At 47.3% G+C, this 25,473-nt stretch overlaps 1 protein-coding gene across 5 annotated transcripts; it reads right to left on the bottom strand.

Annotated features, from left to right (window-relative positions):
• Positions 1 to 4,814: 4,814 nt before the first annotated feature.
• Positions 4,815 to 25,154, bottom strand: TAF8 (TATA-box binding protein associated factor 8). Of its 5 annotated transcripts, XM_027524181.1 has the most exons (9): positions 25,083 to 25,154; positions 24,142 to 24,298; positions 21,248 to 21,346; positions 20,863 to 20,925; positions 19,769 to 19,893; positions 16,386 to 16,533; positions 14,882 to 15,024; positions 8,290 to 8,429; positions 4,815 to 7,980 (listed from the first exon to the last, which is right to left on the bottom strand). In XM_027524181.1, exons 1-9 carry the CDS (start codon positions 25,125 to 25,127, stop codon positions 7,968 to 7,970), a joined length of 933 nt encoding a protein of 310 aa, XP_027379982.1. In that variant the 5' UTR covers positions 25,128 to 25,154; the 3' UTR covers positions 4,815 to 7,967. The 5 variants fall into 5 exon arrangements, with proteins under 5 accessions (XP_027379982.1, XP_027379983.1, XP_027379986.1 ...); XM_027524182.1 differs by lacking the exon at positions 4,815 to 7,980 and having other exon boundaries at positions 8,286 to 8,429; XM_027524185.1 differs by lacking the exons at positions 4,815 to 7,980; positions 8,290 to 8,429 and adding an exon at positions 10,961 to 12,396.
• Between the last annotated feature and the right edge of the window lie 319 nt (positions 25,155 to 25,473).

The following is a 25,473-nucleotide window of genomic DNA, read 5'->3' as shown; positions in this document are numbered from 1 at the left end:
CCCACTTATTCTGTAATAACTTCTGCATGAAGTGGGAGAGCTGGGGAGCGGAAGTGGTTTGTGTGTGTGTGTGTGGGGGGGGGGGTGAGTGAATAAAATCCAACCTACCTGTTGTTTTGAAGGTATAACCGGATAGCTCAGTGGAGAGCCACAGGCAGATGTTGAGGACTTGCGGCGTGGTGACAGCTGGGGGTGGAAGAGCAGATGAGCCACGTTCTGTGTAAGCAAAGGGTGGTCTGGGATCACACCCAGCTGGGTGGTCGGGGAGGGGAATAAGAGCCAGCTAAGAAAAGGGAGGCCAAGAGGGAGCACTGTCAGGAGACAGGGGCAATGTTCTGGAGCCAAAGGAACGACTCTGAAGAAAGGGGCAGTCAGCAGGCCACTTGTGAGAAGCGAGGCCGGGCTAGAGCTCGCTGAGGGCCGCATCCTTGAGGAGCATCTTTCTGCCACCTCTGGACCGGCTCGGGGAGCTGACGGTGCCAAGTCAGGTGCAGCCACTGTTGGAGAAGGGTTTGCTGCCTGTCCCACCAAAGCCTTCCCGGGCACGTGTCCTAACCCTCATTGTGTCAGAGACAGCCGGTTGTCTGCCAAATCCATTCTTTCCTTGCTGACAAGCCTCCCACATTTGTCCTAGACACAGAGCCCCATTTCCTCACTTGCTGTGCAACTTGGCAGGGCTTGGGAGGGGGGCAGCTTCTGGGCTCCGAGCTCCCTTCACACACATGCTTCCACCCCTCCCCTCCTCCCCACTGGAATGTGGACCCTGCAGAAGGGGTGGCAGCTGTCTTCCAGCGCACAGACGTGAGCGTCACCTGAGGTGATGGGGGAGCCATGAGACTGACGGCGACTTGATATCATCAGGCTGGCAAGCCGGCCTGGAACACCCACCCCGACTTTCACAGAAGGCATACAGTCTGTCTTAAGTGACTCTATTTGGGGGACTTTTTGTGAGAGCAGCCTAACTCAGGTTGGAACATACTGTTTAACCCAGCAGAAATACCACTTTGGGTCAGACCAAAAGTCGTTCCAGCCCATCTCTGCCAGGGGCCCCAAGGGGCAGTGATAGGGGGACACGCCTGTGGCGTGTCCCTTGACAAGACTCACACTCTCCACACACCAGGAATTATGTCTCCTTACAGATCTGTTACCGAGCCATTACTCAGGAACCACTCAAAATCCTTGATAAAAACTTTGGTAAACCTGACATCTACTCCGTCAAGGAAAGAATAACAGTGACTAGAAGCCTCACCAACACTCTCTGCAACTGATTTCATTTCCAGCTCCCAGGGACAGTGTGGGTGTGTGTGCGGGTGGACCCACGTGGCACACAGTAGTGGCAACGCCTTTGAGGAACAGAATCCTGTGGCCGTGAAGCAAGAGCATGAAAGGTTAACAAGCGTGGACTTGAACGGGATGTCTGCGGGCAGGACCCCAGCTCTGCTCCTTATCAGCCAGGCAGACTGAGGTATTTCGGAGCTCTGGGGCCTCCAGGGTCTCCACTCCAAGTGGGGACAGTAAGGACATCTACATTTGAGGTGATTGTGAGGATTAAATGAGTCCATATGTGGAAAACACAATAGTGACTGACCAGCATTAAGTTCTCTCTTAGTATTAGCTTGTATGTCATTTTTAAAGCAACAGAGAGGAAAACAGTTTGGCAAATGAGTAACATTGTCAGTTACAAACCACAGGTACAGATGTTCTCCTTAAATCTTCTTGATGAGGCATCATCATTATCCATTTTATGGAAACTGATTTGGACATTTAGGGAGTTGCCCTCCATCTCACAGCTGATTCCCAGGTGGCTCAGTGGGTAAAGAATCCGCCTGCATTGCAGGAGACCTGGGTTCAATCTCTGGGTAGGGAGGATCCTCCGGAGGAGGGCATGGCGATCTACTCCAGTATTCTTGCCTGGGAAATCCCATGGACAGAGGAGCCTGGTAGGCTACAAGTCTATAGGGTTGCAAACAGTTGGACATGACTGAAGCAACTGAGCACGTGTGCACACACACTTGGTAGGTTGTGGGAGAGCCATAAATACAAATAAATGTCACTGAGTCTTGTTTTACAGAACCACCACCATTAAGTTGAGCAACTTAAGATTCCAGAAAATCAAAGTTCAGGAAGGCTAGTTCCATTTAGGGTTGTCCCACCCACCCCCCAAACCAGGCCACTTTGTTATTAGTTTTCCACCTTATTTAACTGCCTCATGATCAGAAAAGAAGAAAAGGACCTGCCCAGCACCCTCATCCCCAGGCCAGAGCTGGGAGGGACTGTCGTACACTTAGGATATATGAAAACCTCGGGCAACGTGTGGATCTTATTTTGGTCCTGACTCAAACCAGCCAACGATTAAAAAGTAAAAACATCTTTGAGATAATAGGAAAAATTTGAGTATGAACTGGATATGGGAGGATGTTATAAAATCACTGTTCAGGGTACTTCCCTGGTGAAAGTCAAAGTGCTAGTTGCACAGTCGTGTCTGACCCTTTGCGATCCCATGGACTAGCCCGCCAGGCTCCTCTGTCCATGGGATTCTCCAGGCAAGAATACTGGAGTGGGCTGCCGTGCCCTCCTCCAGGGGATCTTCCTGACCAGGGTCTCCTGCGTTGCAAGCAGATTCTTTACCATCTGAGCCACCACTCCCATACAGAAACCTAGTTTTTGACAAAGACACAAACATCATTCAGTGGAAGAAGGGTAACTTTTCCACAAAGGGTAACTGAATCAGTTGGACATCCTCAGGCAAAATAGTGAACTCAACCTAAACCCCAACTTCATAAAAAGTATATCAAAATAGATCAAAGCCTAATCATCAAAAAGTCTACAAACAATAAATGCTGGAGAGGGTGTGGGGAAAAGGGAACATTCTTGCACTGTTGGTGGGAATGTAAATTGATACAGCCACTATGGAAGACGGTATGGAGATTCCTTAAAAAACAAGGAATAAAACCACCATATGACCCAGCAATCCCAATCCTAGGCATATACACTGAGGAAACCAAGATTGAAAAAGACACATGTATCCCATTGTTCATTGTAGCATTATGTACAATAGCTAGAATATGGAAGCAACCTACATGTCCATGGACAGGTGAATGGATAAAGAAGTTGCGGTACATATACACAATGGAATATTACTCAGCCACTAAGTAATACTGAGTAAATATTACTCAGCCACTGAGTAAAAGGAATGCATCTGAGTCAGTTTTGATGAGGCAGATGAATCTAGAACCTATTATACAGAGTGAAGTGAGTCAGAAAGACAAATATTGTATTCTAATGCATATATACAGAATCTAGAAAAACAGTACTGGAGAATTTCCAGGGCAACAATGGAGAAACAGACATGGAGACTAGACTTATGGACATGGGGAGGGGGAGGAGAGGGTGGGATGTATGGAAAGAGTAACATGGAAACCTACATTACCATATGTAAAATAGACAGCCAACGGGAATTTGCTGTATGGCTCAGGAAACTCAAACCCGGGCTCTGTATCAACCTAGAGGGGTGGGAAGGGGTGAGAGATGCGAGGGAGGTTCAAAAGGGAGGGGATATATGTATATCTATGACTGCTTCTATAAAACAATTATCCTTCAATAAAAAATAAAAAAAAAAATAGATCAAGGCCTAAAACATAAAACATGTATTTATTAAAATATTAGAAAAAATATAGAAAAAGATCTTCAGGACTTAGGGCTCAATAAAGAGGTTTTAGGCCTGTCAACAGAAACAATCTATAAAAGAAAAAATAAATTGGATTTCATGAAAATTAAAAACTTTTGCTCTCCAAAAGATCCCTGTGAAGCAAATGAAAAGACCAGCTACAGAGTGTGAAAAAGTATTTACAAACCACATGTCTGACAAAGTTCTTGTATCCAGAATACATAAAGAAATCTAAAAACAAAGAAGCAATCCAGTTAGAAAATGGACAAAAGATTTAAATGAGTAACTAACCAAAGAAGATACACAGACAGCAAAAAGCACATGAAACCGTGTTCAACATCTAGCCATCAGGGACAGGCAAAGTAAGATCACAGTGAGTGTTATCACATGCCTATCAGAAGGGCTAAAACAACTGTTTAAATGATAACATCAAATACTGGTGAGGCTGTGGAGAAACTGGCTTATTCATACATTGCCAGTAGGAAGGCAAAATGATACAGGCCCCTGTGGAAGTTAGTTGTTTTTTTAAATGAAACATACAGTTACCATAGGACCCAGTGGTTGCATTACTGGGTGTTTGTAGAGAAATGAAAACCTATGTTTACATAAAAACCTATACACAGCTGTTCACAGCTGCTTTAGCCGTAAGAGCCCCAAACTGGAAACAGCCGAATGGTTAAACAAACACGGTACATCCACACCTGGAACACCACTCGGCAATAGCGGAGCTGCTGACACACACCCACCTGGACGGCTCTCACTCCTCATGCTGAGTGAAAAAGCCAATTTCAAAAGGTTACAAACCTCACAATTCCACTTATGTGATGTTTTAAACATAAAATTAAAGAAATGGAGAAAGGAGAGCAGTGGTTGCCGGAGGGTAGGGATGGGGAAGATGTGAGAGGTGGATATGGTTATAAGAAGACAACATGAAGGAACTTTATGGTTATGAGAATGCTCTGAATTTTTAAAAAAACTTTATTGGGGCAAGTTGATTTACAATGTCGTGTTAGTTTCTGCTATACAACAAAGTGAATCGGTTATACATATACATATCTCCACTTTTTTAGATTCTTTTCTCATATAGGTCACTGTATTGAGTAGAGTTCCCTGTGCTATAGAGTAGGTCCTTACTAGTTATCTATAACTTTGATGGTGATTTTTTTTTTTTTGGTTTCAGTGGGTCTTCGTCGCTGCATGCAGGATTTCTCTAGTTACGGCGAGCGGGGGCTATCTTCGTTGCTGTGCACGAGCTTCTCACTGCGACGGCTTCTCGTCGCCGAGCACAGGCTCTGGGTGCTCAGGGTTCAGCAGCTGCAGCACGTGGGCTCAGCAGTTGGGGCTTGCACGCTCCAGAGCTCAGGCTACTCTTGTTCTGGCACATGGGCTTAGTTGCTCCTCTGCCTGTGGATACTTCCCAGACCAGGGACCAAACCCACGTCCTCTGCGTTGGGAGGTGGATTCTTATCCACTATACCACCAGGGAAGTCCTCTTTTTCATCTGTAGTAGTCCGTATGTCAACTCCAACCTCCCAGTTTATCCCTGCCTGCTCCCCAATGTTAGATATCTTGACTGTGAATTTACACAACATAATTATATAGAATTACACACACACACACAAAGGTGAAATCTGGATAAGCTCTGTGGATTGTACCAATGTCATTTTCTTGGGTTTGATATTAGTTATTTGAGATGCTACCAGTAACCTCCCTGGTAAAACGTTTTTTTTTGGAGTGGGGGTAACATCCTCTCAATCTGTAATTACCTGAAAAAAAACTTTAAAGAGTCTATTAGAGATGCATAACAACATATTTACAGATTACATGATACAGCTCTTAGGTTTGTTTTAAAATATATTCTAGTAATTAAAAAAATAAAACAGTAGAAGACATAGATGAAACAGAATTGAAAAGATGTTGCTAAATGTTGAAGCTGGGTGAATAATACATAGGGAAAACACTAGTTTTGTGTTTGCAGACTTCCCAAATAAAAAATTTTAGACTATTTAGTTTAGGACTAAGCCTAACTTACACAGCCTTACTCAATGCTGTAACTTTTCCATACAAATTGAGTTCAATGCTTGTAATTGTTCCATTCACAAAGTTTATTATGACCTTTTATTGCTGCTAAGTCGCTTCAGTTGTGTCTGACTCTATGCGACCCCATAGACGGCAGCCCATCAGGCTCCCCCGTCCCTGGGATTCTCCAGGCAAGAACACTGGAGTGGGTTGCCATTTCCTTCTCCAATGCATCAAAGTGAAAAGTCAAAGTGAAGTCGCTCAGTCGTGTCCGGCTCTTCGCAACCCCATGGACTGCAGCCTACCAGGCTCCTCCGTCCATGGGATTTTCCAAGCAAGAATACTGGAGTGGGGTGCCATGACCTTTTATTAAGAGCTCATAAATCACATGCTTAATCTGATTTCATTGACTACTTTTTCCCTCCACGCATTCTCCCAAAGTTATAAAAAATAAACATTTATAAGTATACAGTGAGGATCATGCAGTTTTTACACAGTAAGAGTTGGGTCAAAGTTTCAGGTTGTCCAAGCATATCCCAGTGTCTCGTTCAGGACAGAATTAGAGCAGCATGGCCTCTGAACTCTCAACAGCAGAAGGGCAATTCTTTTCCAAATTTCACCTCATCACTCAGCATTACAGCATCAACAGGGGCTTTTTTGGAAAGTATCAGGAGAAACTGCTGGAATGACCACTCCAAGAAGTGGAAGTTTTCCCTGTACCTGCCATGGCTCGACCCTGGGACTGTATTTAAACTTAACAAAGAGCCAAATGACAAGCTTGGAAGGGGTCAGCACAGGTCCGATCTGACGACTATAACTGGAAGGGTTTCAGGTCACTACAGACGGGGGAAACTCTTATTTGGTCTAGAACTGGGGAATCTGATTTTCTCATTCTGCTTCCCTTGTTCAGTTACTGATAGCAGCACTTTCCTTCTAGCCAGTGGGATGATGTGTTTAGAGAATAGTGAGGCCAGCACATGGAGCCTGCTGCCTGCTGTTAGCAGGCTGCCAGGCTTTTTGAGTTTTCAAATTCAACCAAAAGGATGGAAGACTAAGAGATGACTGTGGAGGCTGAGTATCAGGAGAGCTCAGGATGGACCTAAGGACTTTACCCAGGGTCTCGTGTTTTCTGGGTATTAACTTCCAAGTTTCACTGGCATTTCTCTTCCTCAGACTTAAGTTTGAAAACCTTTTCCTTTGGAGACCAGCCAAAGGTATCAGCTTGCCCAGCATCTTCCTTTCTTGGTTTGTAGGCACATCAAGGATGAAGAGGCAAAGAGCGTGGGCAGATTCAGACATGCGGGTTCTTCTTGGCCCACTTCTGCCGTAAGGTGGGCACATGGCCTTCTATCCATGCCAGCCTCCAGCAGACCTGCCAGGTTTCTCAGCCTTTGGACCATATGGCCAAGCCCGGCCTTCAAAATCTCATCCCTACCACCTCCCAGTCCCATCGATCCTTTTCCTATTGTATAAAATCAATGATTCTGCTATCAAATCATAGCATAGTACATCCACTGATGTAGGGTCTTGCCAAAGAAAAATCTCTTTTCCCAGGATGGTGCAGAACTTGGTCGTTCCCAGGCACATGTTCCATGACAGGACAGTAAATGATAAACCTCTCAGGAGAGGGCACTACCCTGCCTCAGGGAGTTTGCATCAGATGCTGATGAGAGTCAGTGCTGTCTTCCACTCTCCTCCCCATGAAGGCATCTGGTCACGCCTCCTGACTCCTGCTGGCCCTACAATGAGGCTGCAATGGGTGAGCCTCCTGCTTCCAACATGTTGAAAAAGGGCAAGTCACCTTCAACCAAATCAACAGGGCACTTGCAGCCCAGGCAAGCAGAGAAATAAGGAGTTTCTAGGATGATAAATTGGTGCCACAAACTGTTGGCCAAGGAAAGGGTCCAGATATCCTGAAACACAAACTAAGCACACCGTCTTTCTGGCAACGAGCACAGCAGGCAGAGAGCCCTTTCTCTCTGCTACCTTCTCTCGTCTCCCAGGTTTCAAAGAATCAAGTTCCATGATTATAAATGAATTCACCATTCCTGTACCCCATGGTATGGCCAGCTGATTAAAAGTCTCATCATTTCTTCATCAACCCAAAAATCCAGCGAGAATAGGTAATTGTAATAGAGTTGGCTACTAAAATCACGCCTGGTTCACACCCCACAGCCTTGGCTCAACCCGAGACGACCACCTTCCTCTTCCCTCGAGTGGCTTTAACTCGCCCAGGAGGGTGGCATCCACACCTCTGTACAAGGCAGGCTTCCTTCTCAGCTCAGGAGAGGGACCTAGAAAGAAGAGGAATCCTTGGAGCCCACCTGGCGGGGCCCCACCAGCTCTCCTTCTGGTGAGGGGAACAAAAACTGCTGGGCTGTGCGGGTTGGTCCCTGGACTGCAGGATGCTCAACCTCCATGCAACAAGAAAGAGGTACGTGCAGGAAACGAGGATGGAGAGGAAGGGGGGGAACACTTCCTGTCACCCAAGTAGCTCTGCCCAAGGCTCAGACCCACCATGAGCCTCTCTTTTCTGCCCAGGAGCAGAGAAGACCACCTCGGTTGGACGGGGAGGCGTCTCTGCACCCCAGCCTCCAACTCACTTCTTCCTGCGGATCTTGGGTTTCTTCACGGGCCGCAGATAGGGGTTATCGATGATACTCTCCTCCCCATTTCGGCTCCCCGACAAGGAGGGGTTCTGCTGCAGAACAGAGGTGTTCTCCTTCTCGGCTCCAGAATCATCCTTTGAGCAAAAGCCGAAATAAAGCAAAACAACCAGCAGCATAAGGAAAGTGATCATGCCTGCGGCTAAGAACCACTACAAGTACCCTTCTCATTGAGAAATCAGAAGCTGGGCTAATGGGCCTCTCTCTGCCCCAGAGGAGGCCAGGCAGTGGCTGCGATCAGAGGAAGGCGGGAGTGCCAGGTGACACAGTGGAGCACAGAACACAAGATCCTGAGAAGGCAGGGACAGGAGTCGGAAGGGGACAGAGAGCTGGGGGGGCAGGGAGTCAGGGACCACAAGTCAGATGCTTCAGCCTGTGGGGACATAAAGAAAAAGAGAAGTGGGACTTCCTTGGTGGCCCAGTGGCTAAGACTTCTCGCTCCCAAGGCAGGGGGCTCAGGTTCAATCTCTGGTCAAGGAACTAGAATCCACATGCCACAACAAAGATAAGAGATCCGGAGTGCCACAAGGAAGCCCCAGCGCAATCAAATAAATACTTTTTAAAACTTAGAGAGAGAGAGAAGGGGCCCTCGGTCCCCTGCAGGACTGAGAGGTACCGGACCAGAACAGATCGTGTGCACGGAGCCCCTCCTGGAGCTAACTTCATGTAAATCATGATCTCCTTCCCCACAAATTCTCAAGCATCTGGTACTTGCAACGTGGTGCCAATGGTCATATCCCAGCGAAGGCCGGAAATTGCTGGAGCCCTGAGAGCTCCCACGAAGGCACCAACATGGGAATGTCATCCACCACCTCCACATGTGGCCCGTGGATCAGGCCTCTCACTGTTCATTTTTCAAGAAAAGTGATTTTTGGAGAAAAGTTTATACGTTTGAGTATATTCAATACGATCTTGAAGATTTTTTTTTTTAAAAGCACAATGGGATGCAGACATAGAAAACAGCGATGATGCTGAAGTTTTACAAACTGCTTCTGGAAATACGGGTGGCTGATTTTCCCTTCCTTTTTTACACTCTCTATTTTCCAAGTTCTTTAAAATGAGCAGAAGCTGCAGGAGAGGCGTTGGGGGGAATCACACGAAGGACTCAGGCCCAAGTGGCAGTAAGTGACCAGAAGCTGCTGGCTGGGCTGCACCCCCTGGTGACAGGCCAAAGGCTCCGTCACTGAGGTTCCTGGTCTGCGTGTGTTAGTCACTCAGTTGTGTCCGACTCTTTGCAACCCCGTGGACTGTAGCCCACCAGGCTCCCCTGTCCATGGGATTCTCCAGCCAAGAATACTGGAGTGGGTTGCTTTTTCCTTCTGTAAGGGATCTTCCTGACCCAGGGATGAAACCGGGGTCTCCTGCATTAAAAACAGATTTTTTACCATTTGAGCCACCAGGTCAGCTGTTGTATAACTTGAGGCAAAAGAGGATCTGACCTCAAGCAGGAGATGGCGCTGTCAGAAGACAGCAGGGCAGAGGACGCTGTCATCAGGGATAGGAGTAGATGAAAGAAATAAAGTAACTAAACTGAGATTTGTAAAGAAAAGGTGGGAGTAAAAAGGACTGTCAGGAGTGACTTGGGCTCAGAAAGGCCAGACTCAGGCAATGTGTATGCTCTGTGTGAACCCCAGGCACCCAAGGGTGCTGCCTCCAGCCTCGGGTTCCAACACCATTTCCATGGCAACACCTCCCACTTGAACCTACCCAGCTGTCACCTCTCCCGTGACCTCCAGGCCTGCACGGCCACTGTCATTCTACCACCTGCCATCTCCAGGCATCTCAAATTCAATGTGCCTGAAACAACCCCGAGCACAAGCAGCTCCTCCCACTGCCATAGGTGATGGCAACTCCATTCTCCCCTTGGCCCAAGCCCCAAAATCCGGTCATGCCTGCTTTTCTTCTTTCTCTGATATATCCCCCAGCCAATCTGTTAGGAAAATTTCTCGGCCTTACTTTCAGAATACAGGCAGAATCTACTTCTATTATTTCTAGTGGAACCCCCTGGTAGGACCCCCTGCTGTGTCCCACCTGGATGGACAGCCGCCTCCTAACAGCCATCCCGTCACAGTCCATCCTCTGCCTGCCCGTGGTCACCAGCACGGCCAATGCTCCCTGGAGCAACTCAGACCTGCCCCTCCTCCGCCCCACATCCTCTCATGACTCCCACTTCACCCAATTGGAAGACAGCTCCTCACACTGCTCACAAGGCCCTTCCTGACCTGACCTCTCCCTCTTCCTCTCCCCCACGCCCATCCCACCGGCCTCAGTCACAGCCCCTCTCGCCTTCCTACTGTTCCCTTTCCAGGACACTGCCCCAGAGAGCCCAAGGCTCAATCCTTCACCTCCTTCAAGACGGCTCGGATGTCACCTTCCCTATGATGTATACCCTGAGCACCCTACGTAAAACGGAAACCTCCAGCTTTACCCTGGATCTTTCCCTACTCAGTGCCCCCGCCTGCACCCAGAGCACTTTTCATCTTTAACATACGATACAGTGACGGATTTACGTGTTACGCTTCATGGTCAAGCCCCCACTGCCAACACACGGGCTGCCAAGAGGCAGCGGTTGTCTTTGTGCTGGTCACTGATGTGTCCCAAGCACCCAGAACAATGTCTGGCACCTACCAGGTATTAAGTAAATACTTGTTGAATTAGTGAATGGTATATTGTTCAGAAAAGAGTAAAGGGTGAGGCACTGGGATTGCCTGCAGACGGCAGCTGGTTCGAATGTACGAGAAAATAATCATCTGATACACCAATTTAAAATGAAGAGCCCCTTCATGTTCCTAGATAGAGAAACTAGAACCAAGCTCAACAAAGTAACTACCTAGCAACAGTCCGTGAGAGCTTTGTCCTCCACAGATAAAAGAACACGTTAAAACACCAGTTAGTGAACTCCTTGTTAACAATGTCTGTATAAAGACAGGAAATAACCTAACGTCCACAGGGGACTGGCTTGTAAAGTCCACACAAGAGGGTAGAACTATAGGGAGGGGCGAAACAGCTCCGCATACAAGGATGTGGAATGACTGCCAAGTAGCTCCACAAGGGAAGAAAGCAAGGGGTAAAAACTGCAATTTGCTGCGTATGTTCAAAACAACAATTAAAAAGCATCTCTAAGGCCTTCCCCGGCAGCCCAGTGGTTAAGACTCCACACTTCCAATGCAGGGAGTATAGGTTTGCTCCCTGGTCGGAGAACTGTAAGATCCCACGTGCTGCACAGCATGGCCAAAAAAATAAATTCAAACAAAGTCTCTAGAAGGATTCACAAGAGAGTGGTGATGCTGGCTGCTCTGTAGGAGGGAAAGGGAGAGTGAAAGAGGGTCACCACACATCTTTTTGTACATTCCGGATTTTAAATGTTTGATTGTTGCCAGTCCAACAAAATAACAAGCCCAATTGATTGTCCAAAAATTGTTGCTGGAATCCTTCTCTTGAAGATTTTTATTTCTCTGTTCTGTACAGAAGAGCACATGGCCATACAACAGGGGTGGGGAGGGGGTGGGCAGGGGTGCCTTGGGCTGCCGTATGCCAAGCACCCAACATAGATGAGCTGATTTTATCTCAGGTTCCTCACTTCCCCTTGAAGTAGGCATTCTCATTTGTAAGGAAACAGACTCAGATGCTGGGTCAGGCAACCAACATCACGTAGTGGAAAGCAGCCCGGTCTGGATTTGCAGCCAGGCCAGTCTGACTCCCAAGGCTCAGGTCTTTTTACTCTTTGCTGTCTGGCTTGGCCTCCAGGGATCCTGAAGTCCTCAGGCAGCTCCTGGCATCCAGTCCGCCTCGCTGCACTCACTGCCATGACCTCACCTAAGTCACTCCCCAGGGTGTTAAGTAACTCAACTGCAAGCTCTTGAGCTTACTTACAAAGGGATTGTGATGCTTGTTTAGAAGATTCCTCCTTCTCATAAGGTGAACCTCATCTTAGTCCATGACCCAATCACCAGATCTTAGACCGACTTAACAGAGTCCAAACCAGAAGCGTAGGATAACAAGCTCCTCTGCTTTACGTAAAGCCACGGGCCGCCAGCCCTAATTCTGAAAGGAATAATTCAATATTAAAGAGATATGTGATCGGCAAGGGAGACTGTCAATAAACTAGAGTCAGAACTGGCACTCTCCACCTGCATCCCAGGGCTGCGGGCTACCACCTGGGGCCTCACAGCTCAGAGAAGCCTCAGTCTGGTTACGACCACTGAGCCATCTCTTGCTTAAAAGCCAGGGCCAGCCTTAAAGGACAGATGAATATGGCAACCTCACTCTTAGGGTCCAATAAGCCTTAAAGGCATTAGAGCTTCTGGCAGGTCTGTGCCTCTACTTGGAACTTTCTCTCCTGATGCATAAATAAGAGTGGCTCTTACCCTCTTACTTGCGGAGGACAATACATCATAACCAGAAAGGAACACCCCCAAGTTTCCACGCGCACACTCCCCTCCTCAACCTTTGTCTCTGTCCACACTTTGTCTCCTATCCTGGCTGGGAAAAGTCCACAATCAGGTTAACCCCTCCTTTGGGGTACTGGATTCCTGCCCTACCAAAGATCATCATTCCAAAATGTTTTCCTCTCCTGAATCACTTTACCAGATCACTCCCATCAGCACAGGCATCTTGTCACACCTCTCTGACCTTAATTCTTTCCCTTTAGTTACCACTCCATTTCTCTCCTTCCCACCACAGCAAAATTCCTTGAAATCACAGTCTACATTTAATGGAATTTTCTGTGATGATTTAACTGTTCGTATCTGCACTGCCCAGCAGGGTAGCAGGAGTCACAGGTGGCTACAGAAATGTAGCTGGTGTGACTAAGGAACTGAATTTTTTGTTATATTTAATTTACATCAATTTAGATTTAGTTGCCTGTGGACTACTTGCCACTGTGAAGAACAACACAAGTCTGTACTCACTAACTCCAGTTTCTCTCCTCCCATTCTCTTTGAATTCACTTGCTCTCATTCTTCCTGAAATGGCGTTGCCAAATCTAAGGGACAAAGTTTCGGTCCTCACATGGCTGGAACCAGCCACAGGTGCAGACAAAGCAGATCAAGCGGATCACTCTCCTCCTCCTGAAGCTTTCTTCCCTTGGCGTCCAGGATGCGCCACCTTCCCTGCTGTGCCTTCTCCACATCCTTGGCTGGTTCCTTGTCTCCTCACCTGCTGAACAGTGCAGAGCCCCAGGGCTCAGTCCTGGTACTTCTCTTTTTTATCCTCATTGCTCCCTAGGCACTCATCTGGTCTCTCGTGGTTTTCAACACTATCTACATGCTGAGGACTCCCAGACTTGCACTTTGAGCCCAAACACCTTCCTACCTGACATCACCATGACTTTTTGTGACTCCACAGACTGCAGCCCATCAGGCTCCTCCGGGTTTATCCGGGCAGGATTATCCGGGCAAGAATACTGGAGTAGGTTGCCATTTCCTTCTCCAGGGCATCTTCCCGACCCAGGGATCAAACCTGCATCTCCTGCAGCTCCTACATTGGCAGGAGGATTCTTTAGCACTGAGCCACTAGGGAGGCCCCTACCTGATCTCACCACCCGGATATAATAAGCATCTCAAACTTACCTCATGTTCACCTCAATTCCTGGTTCCCCCGCTACCCTTGTTCCACCCAAAACCTCCCCTTTCTTGGCTGAAGGCAACTCCTTCTTTCCTACTGTTCAGGCAAAAAACCTTGCATTTGTCTTTGACTCTCTTTCTCTCACATTCACTCTATCAGTCGGTTCTTTTCTGAAAATTATCTAGAATTTGGCTAAATAATCTACCTGACCATGTCTCTCTCTCTGCCACCGTCTCTCAGCTTCCTGCACCAGCCTCCCGAGCGGGCTCTGCTCTGCCCTCACCCTGCGTAGTCCACCTCGACCGCACAACCTCACCCATCCCGAGACCCACCTCTGCTTAGCAGGTCCCGCGGCTCCCATCTCACCGACAAAAAGCCCAAGTGCTGGTGTACCGTGAAGACCTGAGCCCCGGGAGCTCCCTGACCCCGTCCCCTGCTGCTCCCCTCTTACTCGCGTCCCCCTGGTCACCCCCACGGCCTCTGCTCTTCTTCAACACAGCAGTTCCCACCTCGGGGCCTTTGCATCTGCCATTTCCTCTGCAGGGAAGGCTCCCCTCCCAGAAAAGTGCAGGCCTTGTTCCCTCAGGCCTTCGCTTACCTATCCACCTCTCACTCACCCTGTCTAATACCACACCCCCAGGCCCATACCTACTCCTGTCCCCTAAGGTCTCATTTTTCCTTAGTTCCGTGAGGGCAGGATGTTTTGCCTATTTTGCCTTCTGCTAATTTCGCAGCACCTGACACATGCCTGACTCTGGCAGGGGCTCATTCAGTATCTGCTGGATGACTGAACGAATCCCCAGGGAGCAAGAGATCACATCACCACAGACCCATCATGCAAGTCCCTCACAAGAGGCCAGAGACTGAGGGGGTCCTGTCCAACCCCTGGGGAGACAGGCAGTGAGCAGCACTGCGGGGGTGGGGGTGGGGGGGTGCGCTGAAGCAGACGGAAGGCTGGACCCACCGGGCTGATGTGAAGAGGGAGGTTCTCTGTGTCCGTCTGCTCGTCCTGCTCCGAGGAATCCGTCTCCTCCATCTGCTGCATCTCCAGCTCGGACGGAAGAAGAGCCGTCAGGTAGGGGATGGTGAAAGGCCTGGCAGCGATCACTGAGGGATTGGAAGAGAGGCCAGGAGCCTTACGACACATCAGTGAGCAGCACCCAGCGGCAGGGATGGCTCACACGCTGGGGCACTCACCATGGGCCAGGTAACACTTACACGTTACCTTTAATCCTCATCTCCACCTTACTAAACAAGTAAATTACCAGCCTCATCTTACAGATGGGGAACTTGAAGAATGGAGAGGTTATGAGACCCCCTCAAACACACAGGAAGTGGCAGAGTGGGATATGAACCCAGGCAATATGACTTCAGAGCTTCTTTTACCAAGCACCAGAGAGGACTGGGGCTGAATCCTAGCGAAGCATCAGCTTAGTGATCTTATACCCGAGGCCAGTTAGCCCCTCAGCTTCATTACTAGAGCAAAGATATGGATCCCTTCAGCCTGAAGGACCAAGTCCTGACAGTGGACCTGAGAACTCTTGGCCTGGAGTATATCCATGGAGCTGGAGGGCACTCCAGGTAAAGGAGCAATCCAATTCTTCCAAAAAGCAATGAGGCTGAGGAGAAATTACTGTTTAAAAAAAACTGAAGGAAAGTCTCTGTGTATACTTCTATGGTAGAATTAACAGGAGACACTCAAAGATTATTTTCAACATGGCTCAGGTGTGGGTCCTGCACACAGAAAGAACTAGGTCTGAATACCATCTGCTCACCATGTGACCTTCGGCAAATTACTCCATTGCTTTTCTCTAGAAGCCTTGGCTTCTTGGAAGGGCAGTGGAAATAGTTCCTGACTCAGAGGTTCACTCAAGGAGCTCACGAGGTAACAGAAGGGAAGTGATCAGCATAGTTTCTGGACTTAGTAACCTAGCTGCTGTAGATCCATGGCCAGGAACACAGCGAAGATCCACGAGGAGCCTGCTGACCCATCCAAGCCCATCGCCCTCGCTCCCCTAGGGAAACCCTGAGGCTGATGGAGGAAGGAACTTGGTCACAGAGCGAAATGGTAGTGCTGAGATGAGAACTTCAGTGGTGGGCCCTGTGAGAGGATACCACGAAGGTGAAGCCTGGCTCTGTAACTGCCTGGACCCTGACGCCAGGTCCTTCTACCACCAGGGCTGCCTTCTCACTGGATAAGCCTCTCCAACGCCCAGGGCTCAGTCACCCTTGAGGTGACCTCAACTCAACGAACCTCAAGCACCCACTTCCAACACAGGTCATGACTATTTTGGAGTTATCGTTAGGGACAGGCCCTGAAGATCTGGAAAAAAGAGCCAGAAATCTGAAGAACAAGTTCCACCCAAGATAAGGACAAAGCTTACTTGTTTCTTCCAACCACAATGAGGGAGGGAAGAGAGGACGATGCCTCAAGGAGAAGGCAGGGTCCACAGAGGGGAAAGACTCACGTGGAAACGTGCTGACGTCATCTTTGAAAAGACTCTGGGTCTCGCCTGTCTTGGCCATGAAACGGGTGAGTGCCCGCTCTACGTCACGTCTCTGGGACGCGGCCTTCTCTCGCAGGACCTGGTAGTCTGACACGGGCTCGCGGTACGTCTAAAGGGAGAGCAGCAAAGACGCAGAGAAAATACCCGTGATCGCACTGCTCTTGAGTCCCTGCCTTGCTGTTGCTCTGTCCTCCCACCCTTTAAATGACCCTCTACCGTCACCCAGAGCAGAGATCTCCAAGGGCGGTGGAAGGGCACAAAGAAAGCAATAAGACTATCATTAACATTTACTTTGAATCTTAAAAATTAAGAAATGTACAAATATTTATATAGTGATTGATCCTAGGCCTTCATTTAGCTCCCATGACAGCTGGACTCAGGCATAAGAAATGTATCCTCAAGGGAGAATGGGGAATTGTCCACCTCTAACCCCCTCCAAGCCCTGATGGGACCACCCAGGACCCTTGGTGTAATGTGATCACAAGATTTTCTGACATGTTTGAAATCTTCCCCAAATGAAGAATTTGACGAGATCCTGAACACTCTGGTTAAAAAACATTAAAAAGCAAGATCTTACGATTATTTTTAAGACAACTGCTTGACATTTATTATAAAAGTTAGAAATTTAATTAACAAAATTCTTCAAATAATTGGTAGGTGAGAATGAAAAAAAATTACTCTTATGGTTTATTAAGGACAGCCTAAGATGCCACCTATCTTTGTAATGTATCTTTTTCAACTATGAGAGCTGTTAAAGTTTCAAGATAAACTGAACCTAGAATCAGACCTGTGACTTCGTATTCCACCAAGATTTAAACCAAGATTTCAAAAAATGCAAGAGCATAGGCTATCATGTAGTTGCCACTAAAAAGGAGCCAACAGGTTTCCCGAACCTTGAAAAAGGGTCAGATAATCTTCCAACGTACGTTGTTTTCATATGGAATTACATTACAACATGCACGTAAAAGAGCAAACAAATCCCTGGGATTCTCCAGGCAAGAACACCGCAGTGGGCTGCCATTGCCTTCTCCAATGCGTGAAAGTGAAAAGTGAAAGTGAAGTCGCTCAGTCGTGTCTGACTTTTAGCAACCCTATGGACTGCAGCCTACCAGGCTCCTCCGTCCGTGGGATTTTCCAGGCAAGAGTACTGGAGTGGGGTGCCACTGCTTTCTCCTATGATAAGTTACATTTCACATTACCAAGCTTTTTTTTTTTTTTTTGGCTGTGCCACATGGGGTGCAGGATCTTAGTTCCCCGACCTGGGATCAAATTCATGCCCCTGCAGTGGAGCAGTGGTCTTAACCACTGGACCACCAAGGAAGTCCCACCAAGTATGTTTTAAGTAACTTTTACCCCCATTTCAAAAATAACTCTTACCTATTATGGAAAATTTGGAAAACCCAGAAAAGCATACACAAAACAACACTTGGCTACACTCTAACCAAGAATTACTATCAATGTTTTGTGGAATAGGTCTTTTCTTTATGTGGCTAAGTACTTTTGTATCTAGAGGATATTAACCAGTGATGGCAAGAATACACAGAAGAACCAGAACCATCTTCATGACCCAGATAACCACAATAGTATGATCCCCCACCTAGAGCCAGACATCCTGGAATGGGAAGTCAAGTGGACCTTAGCAAGCATTGCTATGAACAAAGCTGGTGGAGATGATGGAATTCCAGTTGAGCTATTTCAAATCCTAAAAGACGACGCTGTGAAAGTGCTGCACTCAATATGCCAGCAAATCTGGAAAACTTGGCAGTGGACACAGGCCTGGAAAAGGTCAGTTTTCATTCCAATCCCAAAGAAAGGCAATGCCAAAGAATGTTCAAACTATTGCACAATTGCACTCATCTCATATGCTAGTAAAGTAATGCTCAAAATTCTCCAAGCCAGGCTTCAACAGTATGTGAATTGTGAAATTCCAGATATTCAAGCCGGATTTAGAAAGGGCAGAAGAATCAGAGATCAAATTGTCAACATCTGTTGGGTCATTGAAAAAGTAAGAGTTCTAGAAAAACATCTACTTCTGCTTTATTGACTATGCCAAAGCCTTTGACTGTGTGGATCACAATAAACTGTGGAAAATGCTTTAAGAGACGGGAATAGCAGACCACCTGACCTGCCTCCTGAGAAATCTGTATGCAGGTCAAGAAGCAATAGTTAGAACCAGACATGGAACAAAAAACTGGTTCCAAATTGGGAAAGGAGCACGTCAAGGCTGTATATTATCACCTTGTTTCTTTAACTTATATGAAGAGTACATCATGTGAAATGCCGGGCTGGAAGAAGCACAAGCTGGAATCAAGATTGCTGGAAGAAATATCAATAACCTCATATATGCAGATGACACCACTCTTATGGCAGAAAGTGAACAAGAACTAAAGAGCCTCTTGATGAAAGTGTAAGAGGGGAGTGAAAAAGTTGGCTCAGAACTCAAGATTCAGAAAACTAAGATCGTGGCATCCAGTCCATCACTTCATGGCAAATAGATGCAGAAACAATGAAAACAGTGAAAGACTTTATTTCCTTGGGCTCTAAAATCACTGCAGATGGTGACTGCAGCCATGAGATTAAAAGACAGTTGCTCCTTGGAAGAAGCACTATGACCACCATAGACAGCATATTAAAAAGCAGAGACATTACTTTGCTGACAAAAGTCCATCTAGTCAAAGCTATGGTTTTTCCAGTAGTCATGTATGGATGTGAGAGTTGGACTATAAAGAAAGCTGAGTGCCAAAGAATTGATGCTTTTGAACTATGGTGTTGGAGAAGACTCTTGAGAGAGTCCCTTGGCCTGCAAGGAGATCCAACCAGTCCGTTGTAAAGGAAATCAGTCCTGAATATTCATTGGAAAGACTGATGCTGAAACTCCAGTACTTTGGCCACCTGATGCGAAGAACTGACTCAGTGGAAAAGACCCTGATGCTGGGAAAGATTGAAGCCGGTGGGGAGAAAGGGATGACAGAGGTTGAGATGGTTGGCATCACCAACTTGATGGACCTGAGTTTGAGCAAGTTCCGGGAATTGGTGATGGACAGGAAAGCCTGGCATGCTGCAGTCCATGAGGTTACAAAGAATCAGACACAACTGAGCAACCGAACTGACTTTTGTGTCTGGATGGGAGAGGCAAAATTGTGCCAGCTTCAATTTCTTCGTTAACTCTATTTTTGCCAGCAAAGTGCAGAAGATAGCCAAATTGGAGACATTTTGGAGGAGAGACATTCTGAGTCCTGAACTACCCTGTTACCGATAAACTTATGGACTCCAGTCTGACAGCCAGGTAGAATTGAGTCTGCTTTTGCATCAGTCACAGCCTCTAGCATGGCCTTGTCACTCACCGGAGTTTTGATGTAGGTGTGGGGGTCGGGAAACTCAGGGAAATGGCTGGGGATGTGTGGCGGGTGGGGTCGGTTCTGTCCTGCAGTGAGGGCCTTGGGGGTCACCGGCTGATTGGTCACCGGAGCTGCAACAGAGTCACGACTGGTTACTCTTCCACCAGAGGTCTTGCGTCTTTAACCCAACCCTCCTTTTCTCAAAATAAACGCTGGACCTCAGTGTTCTATGCAACAGGCACTTTGTACTTCTACCAATAAAAGGCGTTCAATGGCTTGAGGACCTGAAAGGGTACCCCTGCCCCCAACCTCTGCTTAACCTGGGATGACATTCCCATGTACAATAATCTGCCCGCGTGCCTCTCAGGTAGGTGAGTTGGTGGCTGTGACAAGTTAACTAGGTAAACGAGAGGCCTGAGGAACTAAGCAAGTTAGGTGGGCTACTCGCTCTTTTCAAGAACCCAAGTGACAAAGACAAACACTGAGCCAGGGAAAGTTAAGTGAGGAGGGGATTAAAACGGCACCTTCCACTGCTGCCGTGAGAGATTCCTAAAAAGATGCCAGCCTGAAAAGAGTGATGAAACAAAAACAAACTAGTGAATTCTTGCCAGGTTCCATAAACCCAAACTAGTTACTCCAACTCAGTTTATGGTGCTCAGTGTATCGAAGGCAGAGATCATCAAACTTTTTCTATAAAGGGACAAAAAGTAAATATTTTAGGTTTCGCAAGTCATGCAGTCTGTCACAACTACTGAACCCTGCCATTACAGCAAGAAAGCAACCATAGGTAATAAGTAAATGTGGCTGTGTACCCACAAAGGTTTATTTACAAAAATAGGTGGTGGGCCACAGTACCCATAGTTTACTGACTCTTGATCTAAGCAGGAACAAGAACTCTCATATTTCTCAAGTAGCATCGAGATGAATTTCACAACCTAATTCCATCGGCCCAAATCAAGATTACACTGTAGGTAGCCCCAAATAGTGGAAAGGAGCCTGCAGTGAGGCAGTAGCTATAACCAGTCCCTGCCCTATTCAATTACTTCACTCTACCAGCATTAATTGAGCACTATCGGATATCTTGGTTCACAGTCACTTACGGGCGGTGATGACCATCCTCTGAGACCGTTTTGCATACGCAGGGAGAGTGTCCACATTGAAACCTAAGACACAGGAAAACAAAAATCACTGCCTAGGCCACTAAACATGGAAGGGGAAGTAATGCTGCGGTGAAATAGTTTAAACTCCCGACTTTGCTGCCACTCAAAGGAAGCTCCAACAGAGTCCCCCAGAGGAGTTAAGAGGTCTCTTACAGGGGTTCAGAGGAACCCTCTTGTGATAACTGTTAACCTGAAAGCAAACCAGAGACTCACGAGGAGATTCAAGGACATTCAGCAGACCAGCCTGCCTCCTGGGGACTCCTCTCTCTCTCTCATGTTCCCAACTCAGCTGCACCAAAGAAATGGAAACTGGAGATGTACTCACCCATCTCGACAAGGGTGACCACAATATCTGACAGTGTGGGCTGGGTCCTGGCTGTGTGCTCACAGTAAGACTTGGCACTCCTTCCAATTTCTGAAATGTCTAAGGAAGGATCAAAAGCAGAAAGTCTTGTTCTCAGTTCCCAAATGGTTAAACACAGAACGATCATATGAGCCAGCAACTCCACTCTTAGGTATATACCCAAGTGAAAGGAAAACAGGGACTCAAACAGACACTTGCGTCTGCATGTTTACAGCAGCACTGTTCACAGCAGCCAAAGGGAGAGACAACCCAACGTCCATCCACAGAGGAACAGATCCAGAAAATGTAGTCTATACCTTTAACGGAGTATTACTCAGCCTTCAAAAGGAATGGCATTCTGATATAAGATACATGAATGAACTTTTTGGTTTTTTTCTTAACTTTGTATTTTATATTGGAGTATAGCCAATGCAATTAACAATATTGTGACAGTTTCAGGTAGACAGCAAAGGGACTCAGTCATAATATACATGTATCTATTCTCCTCTAAACTCCCTCCCATCTAGGTTTCCTGTGTTTTTATAAAATATTTATTTACTTATTAATTTTTAAATTGTTGGCTGTGCTGGGTCTTTGTCGCTGCCCAGAGGCTTTCTCTAGTTGCAGAGAGTGAGGGCTGCTCTTCCCTGTGGAGCGCGGGCTTCTCACTGTGGTGGCCTGTCTTATTGTGGAGCACGTGCTCTAGAGCTCACAGCCTTAGCTGCCCCATGGTATGTGGAATCTTCTTGAACCAGGGATTGAACCCGTGTCCCCTGCATTGCAAGGCAGATTCTTAACCACTGGACCACCAGAGAAGCCCATGAATGAACTTGGAAAACATCCTGCTAAGTGAAATAAGCCAACCAGTCAAACATTTTAAGATTCCACTTACATGAGGTATATAGAAAAAAAGAAAATCCATAGGGACAAAAATTAGATTAGAGGTTACCAGGAGCTGGGAAGAAGGAGGGATAGGGGGCTGTTGTTCATGGCTACAGAGTTACTGTTCAGAACCATGAAAAAGTAAAGTTCTGAAAATGGACAGTGCTGATGGCTGACACCACTGTGACTATATTTAACACTACTGAATGCTTAAAAGTAATTAAAATCGTAATTTTATGGTATGTATATTGTGCCATCAAAAAAATAAATAAATAAAGGTCTTATTATTTGGGTGTCAGTTTTTTTTTTCTTTTACCTGAAGCTGAAACCTCTTTTTCAGTCACTCAGAAGTCCCTCAGGGGAAAGGGGAAACAGGAGGCTAGGCTCCATGAATGGGCTTCAGAGGTGGATGAGCAGTTTCAGGAAAATTCTGAAATTGTGCTCCATTTTACACAAACACAAAAAGCCTGTGGACTTAAGTATTTTCATAATAAAATGAGACATTCTTTGACTTTTTCCACTCTCACTCTCTGTCATGTTTTCCAGAGGCTATGTCACCTGTGATGACATCATGGCTTTGCTGGCTAATGGAATGTGTCCATGTGCATCCTTGTTTTAGGATGTTCTCAATTTCATTTTCTAATGTGGCAAAATCTCTCTATATATAAAGCCCATGTTGATATTTCCCTCGTGGTCCAGTGGTTAAGAATCCACCTGCCAATGCAGGGGATACAAGTTCAATCCTTGGTCTAGGAAAATTCCACATGCCGCAGGGCAAGTCAGTCCATGTACCACAGCTACCGAGTCCACACTCTGCAACGACTAAAGCCCATGCACCCTGGGGCCTGTGATCTGCAACAAGAGAAGCCACTGCAATGAGAAGCCTATGCACGGCAACTAGAGTAGCCCCTGCTCGCTGCATCTGCAGGAAGCCTGCACGCAGCAACAAAGACCTAGAGCAGCCCCTGCCTCCAAAAGAGCTTAATTAAAAAAAAAAAAAAGGGAGAATATTATATAAAAAAAAGCCCATGTATACAAAATTCCTTAGGACCCTCAATATTTAAGAATCTAAAGGAGTTTGAGATAGCTGCTTTAGGAAAACATTTGGTATTTTGAAGTCCCAAACATCAGCTGCAGAGTCATCTCACCCCAGATCACACCCTTCCTGGAGCAGCCCACATCCATGACTGATCAAGACTACAAAGGCAGGGCTTTGGGGGCCTGTCAGAAACTCTGATGGGCAATAATCCCTCCAGGGTTCCCTGCTGAGCTGGCCAATTCTTTGTTTGAACTTTTCCCTCTCTACCTAAACCTTTCTCTCACTTCCATTCACAGGGCTGATTCCTCCCAAAACACCTTAATGCCCCATCCCTCATCTCATCCTTCCCTTCCCTACCCAAGGCCCAAAGAGGGAAATACATTGATTATGCACAACCCTGTGTGAGACCATTCCAGGCTCCTAAATCTTAAGATACTTTCTTTTAAAAGCAGTGGTGGGTTTTTTTTTTTTTTCCATTTTGTAAAACTTATCCTCCCTCACTCTTTGTATCACATAATATAGCATTTGATTATATAATGTGTGGCATCTATTTCATGGGACTTAATCCTGACTCTCCAATAAAAGTGCAAATTCTTTGAGCATAGAGAACAAACAGTAATAATAATACCACCTACAAGTCATTGAGGGCTTACATTTTCAGCTTTGACTGTTTTACATATATATCTCACTTATACTCAAAAGTCCAAAATGTGCAAATTATTACCCCTTTTCACACATAAGGAAATTGAGGTTCAGGAAGTTTAGTGGTTGACCCAAGCTATTAAGTGGCAGAGTGAGAACTTACACCCAGGTCTATCTTATTCTAAAGCCTGTTAGTCGCTTAACAGTGTCCTTCCTTTTCTTAAACCTTTTCAACGCTATCATGATGCAGGACACAGAACAGATGTTTGACTGGAAGAAGGCCTACTGTTTCCTATCGTTTCCTGGTACTTACAGCTCTGCAGCATCTCTGTCAATGTTTCCACAGATGCTTTCTCAGCACTCTCAAACCCTGCCTCTGTCAGCAGGGAGCTCACAACCACTTGCAGGGTTCGCCTCCGGGCCAGATGGTAGTTATCAGCAGGGTTAGTGGACTGTTTACTTCCTGATCTCTGTGAATCAGCAGCCCAGAAACAGAGAACATTTTTATTCACTGGACAATGATGCAATTAGAGCTCACATACTGTCACTGGCAAGCAAAGGTTCTTTTGCTAAATACTTACAGGTACTTTGGATTTATAGCTCTTGGCCAAATGAACAGTAACTGAGCATCCTAGGGGCTCTAAATTCGGAGACAAACTTTCTGCCTACCTAACACTTAACAATTCCATAACACAAAGCGGCTGTTTTTTCTATTTTAGCAGATTTTCAGAATATATAGCTGAAAAAACATGCATGATGGGATTGGAACTCGTGCCCATCTCCCATAAAAAAAGTGATCTCTGTTTCTCGTTCTTCCCATCTCCACACCATTTCACTAACGAGGAGAGTCAAAGCAACAAACAACACATGATGCTGAGAAGACGACAGAAAAAGTAGGAAACCTAAATTATTTTGAAATGGGAATCCCTCCCAACTTTAGCGGGCCAATAAGAAGGCGAAAACGGCCTCACTGGACCAATCAGGAGCTGTTCCGGGTTCCCAACCCCTCCCCCTCCAACAAAGAACGGGCCAATCAGTACACAGGTCCACCGACTCCGGAGGCCGCTGCCAAGTCTCGAGAATGGCGCGGGGGGGGGAGATGGAGAGTCACGTACGGCCTGAAAGACCCTCCTCCACGTAGGGTTCAGGGTGGGGCTGGGTTTCTGGGTATGGGTTCGTAGCCAGGGTAAGGGGAAAGTTGCCGAATGCTCCGACTCTCTCGGCTCCGGCCCAGCGACTGCCTCCCGCCCTTACCGTTCCGGAGCCCGCAGCCCCGGCAGTGGCCGCCGCGTCGGCCATCTTGCCCTGGCGTAATGTGCGCGAGTGCGGGGCACGACGGGACTTGTAGTTAAGGGGCGGGGCGGGGAGGGGCGGGAGCCAGGGGGCGGGGCGGGGAGGGGCGGGAGCCAGGGGGCGGGGAGGGGCGGGAGCCAGGGGGCGGGGAGGGGCGGGAGCCAGGGGGCGGGGAGGGGCGGGCGGGAGCCAGGGGGCGGGGAGGGGCGGGAGCCAGGGGGCGGGGAGGGGCGGGAGCCAGGGGGCGGGGAGGGGCGAGAGCCAGGGGGCGGGGAGGGGCGAGAGCCAGGGGGCGGGGAGGGGCGAGAGCCAGGGGGCGGGGCGACGCGCGCCCAGCGGAGCTTTCCGAGGC

The sequence above is a fragment of the Bos indicus x Bos taurus genome, chromosome 23 (assembly GCF_003369695.1).
Source record: "Bos indicus x Bos taurus breed Angus x Brahman F1 hybrid chromosome 23, Bos_hybrid_MaternalHap_v2.0, whole genome shotgun sequence".
NCBI classification, from domain to species: domain Eukaryota; kingdom Metazoa; phylum Chordata; class Mammalia; order Artiodactyla; family Bovidae; genus Bos; species Bos indicus x Bos taurus.
The sequence above is the reverse complement of the archived record's forward strand: the minus strand, read 5'-3'. Positions and strand labels throughout refer to the sequence as shown.

Bases quoted from the DNA above. Each gene is read 5' to 3' on its own strand.
- TAF8 (XM_027524181.1), bottom strand. From the start codon at position 25,127: ATGGCCGACGCGGCGGCCACTGCCGGGGCTGCGGGCTCCGGAACG. The intron at 21,347-24,141 runs GTAAGTACCAGG...ATCCTTCCTTAG, and splicing joins GACAGAGATGCTGCAGAGCT to ACATTTCAGAAATTGGAAGG. The intron at 19,894-20,862 runs GTAAGTGACTGT...ACTCTGTTGCAG, and splicing joins GAGGATGGTCATCACCGCCC to CTCCGGTGACCAATCAGCCG.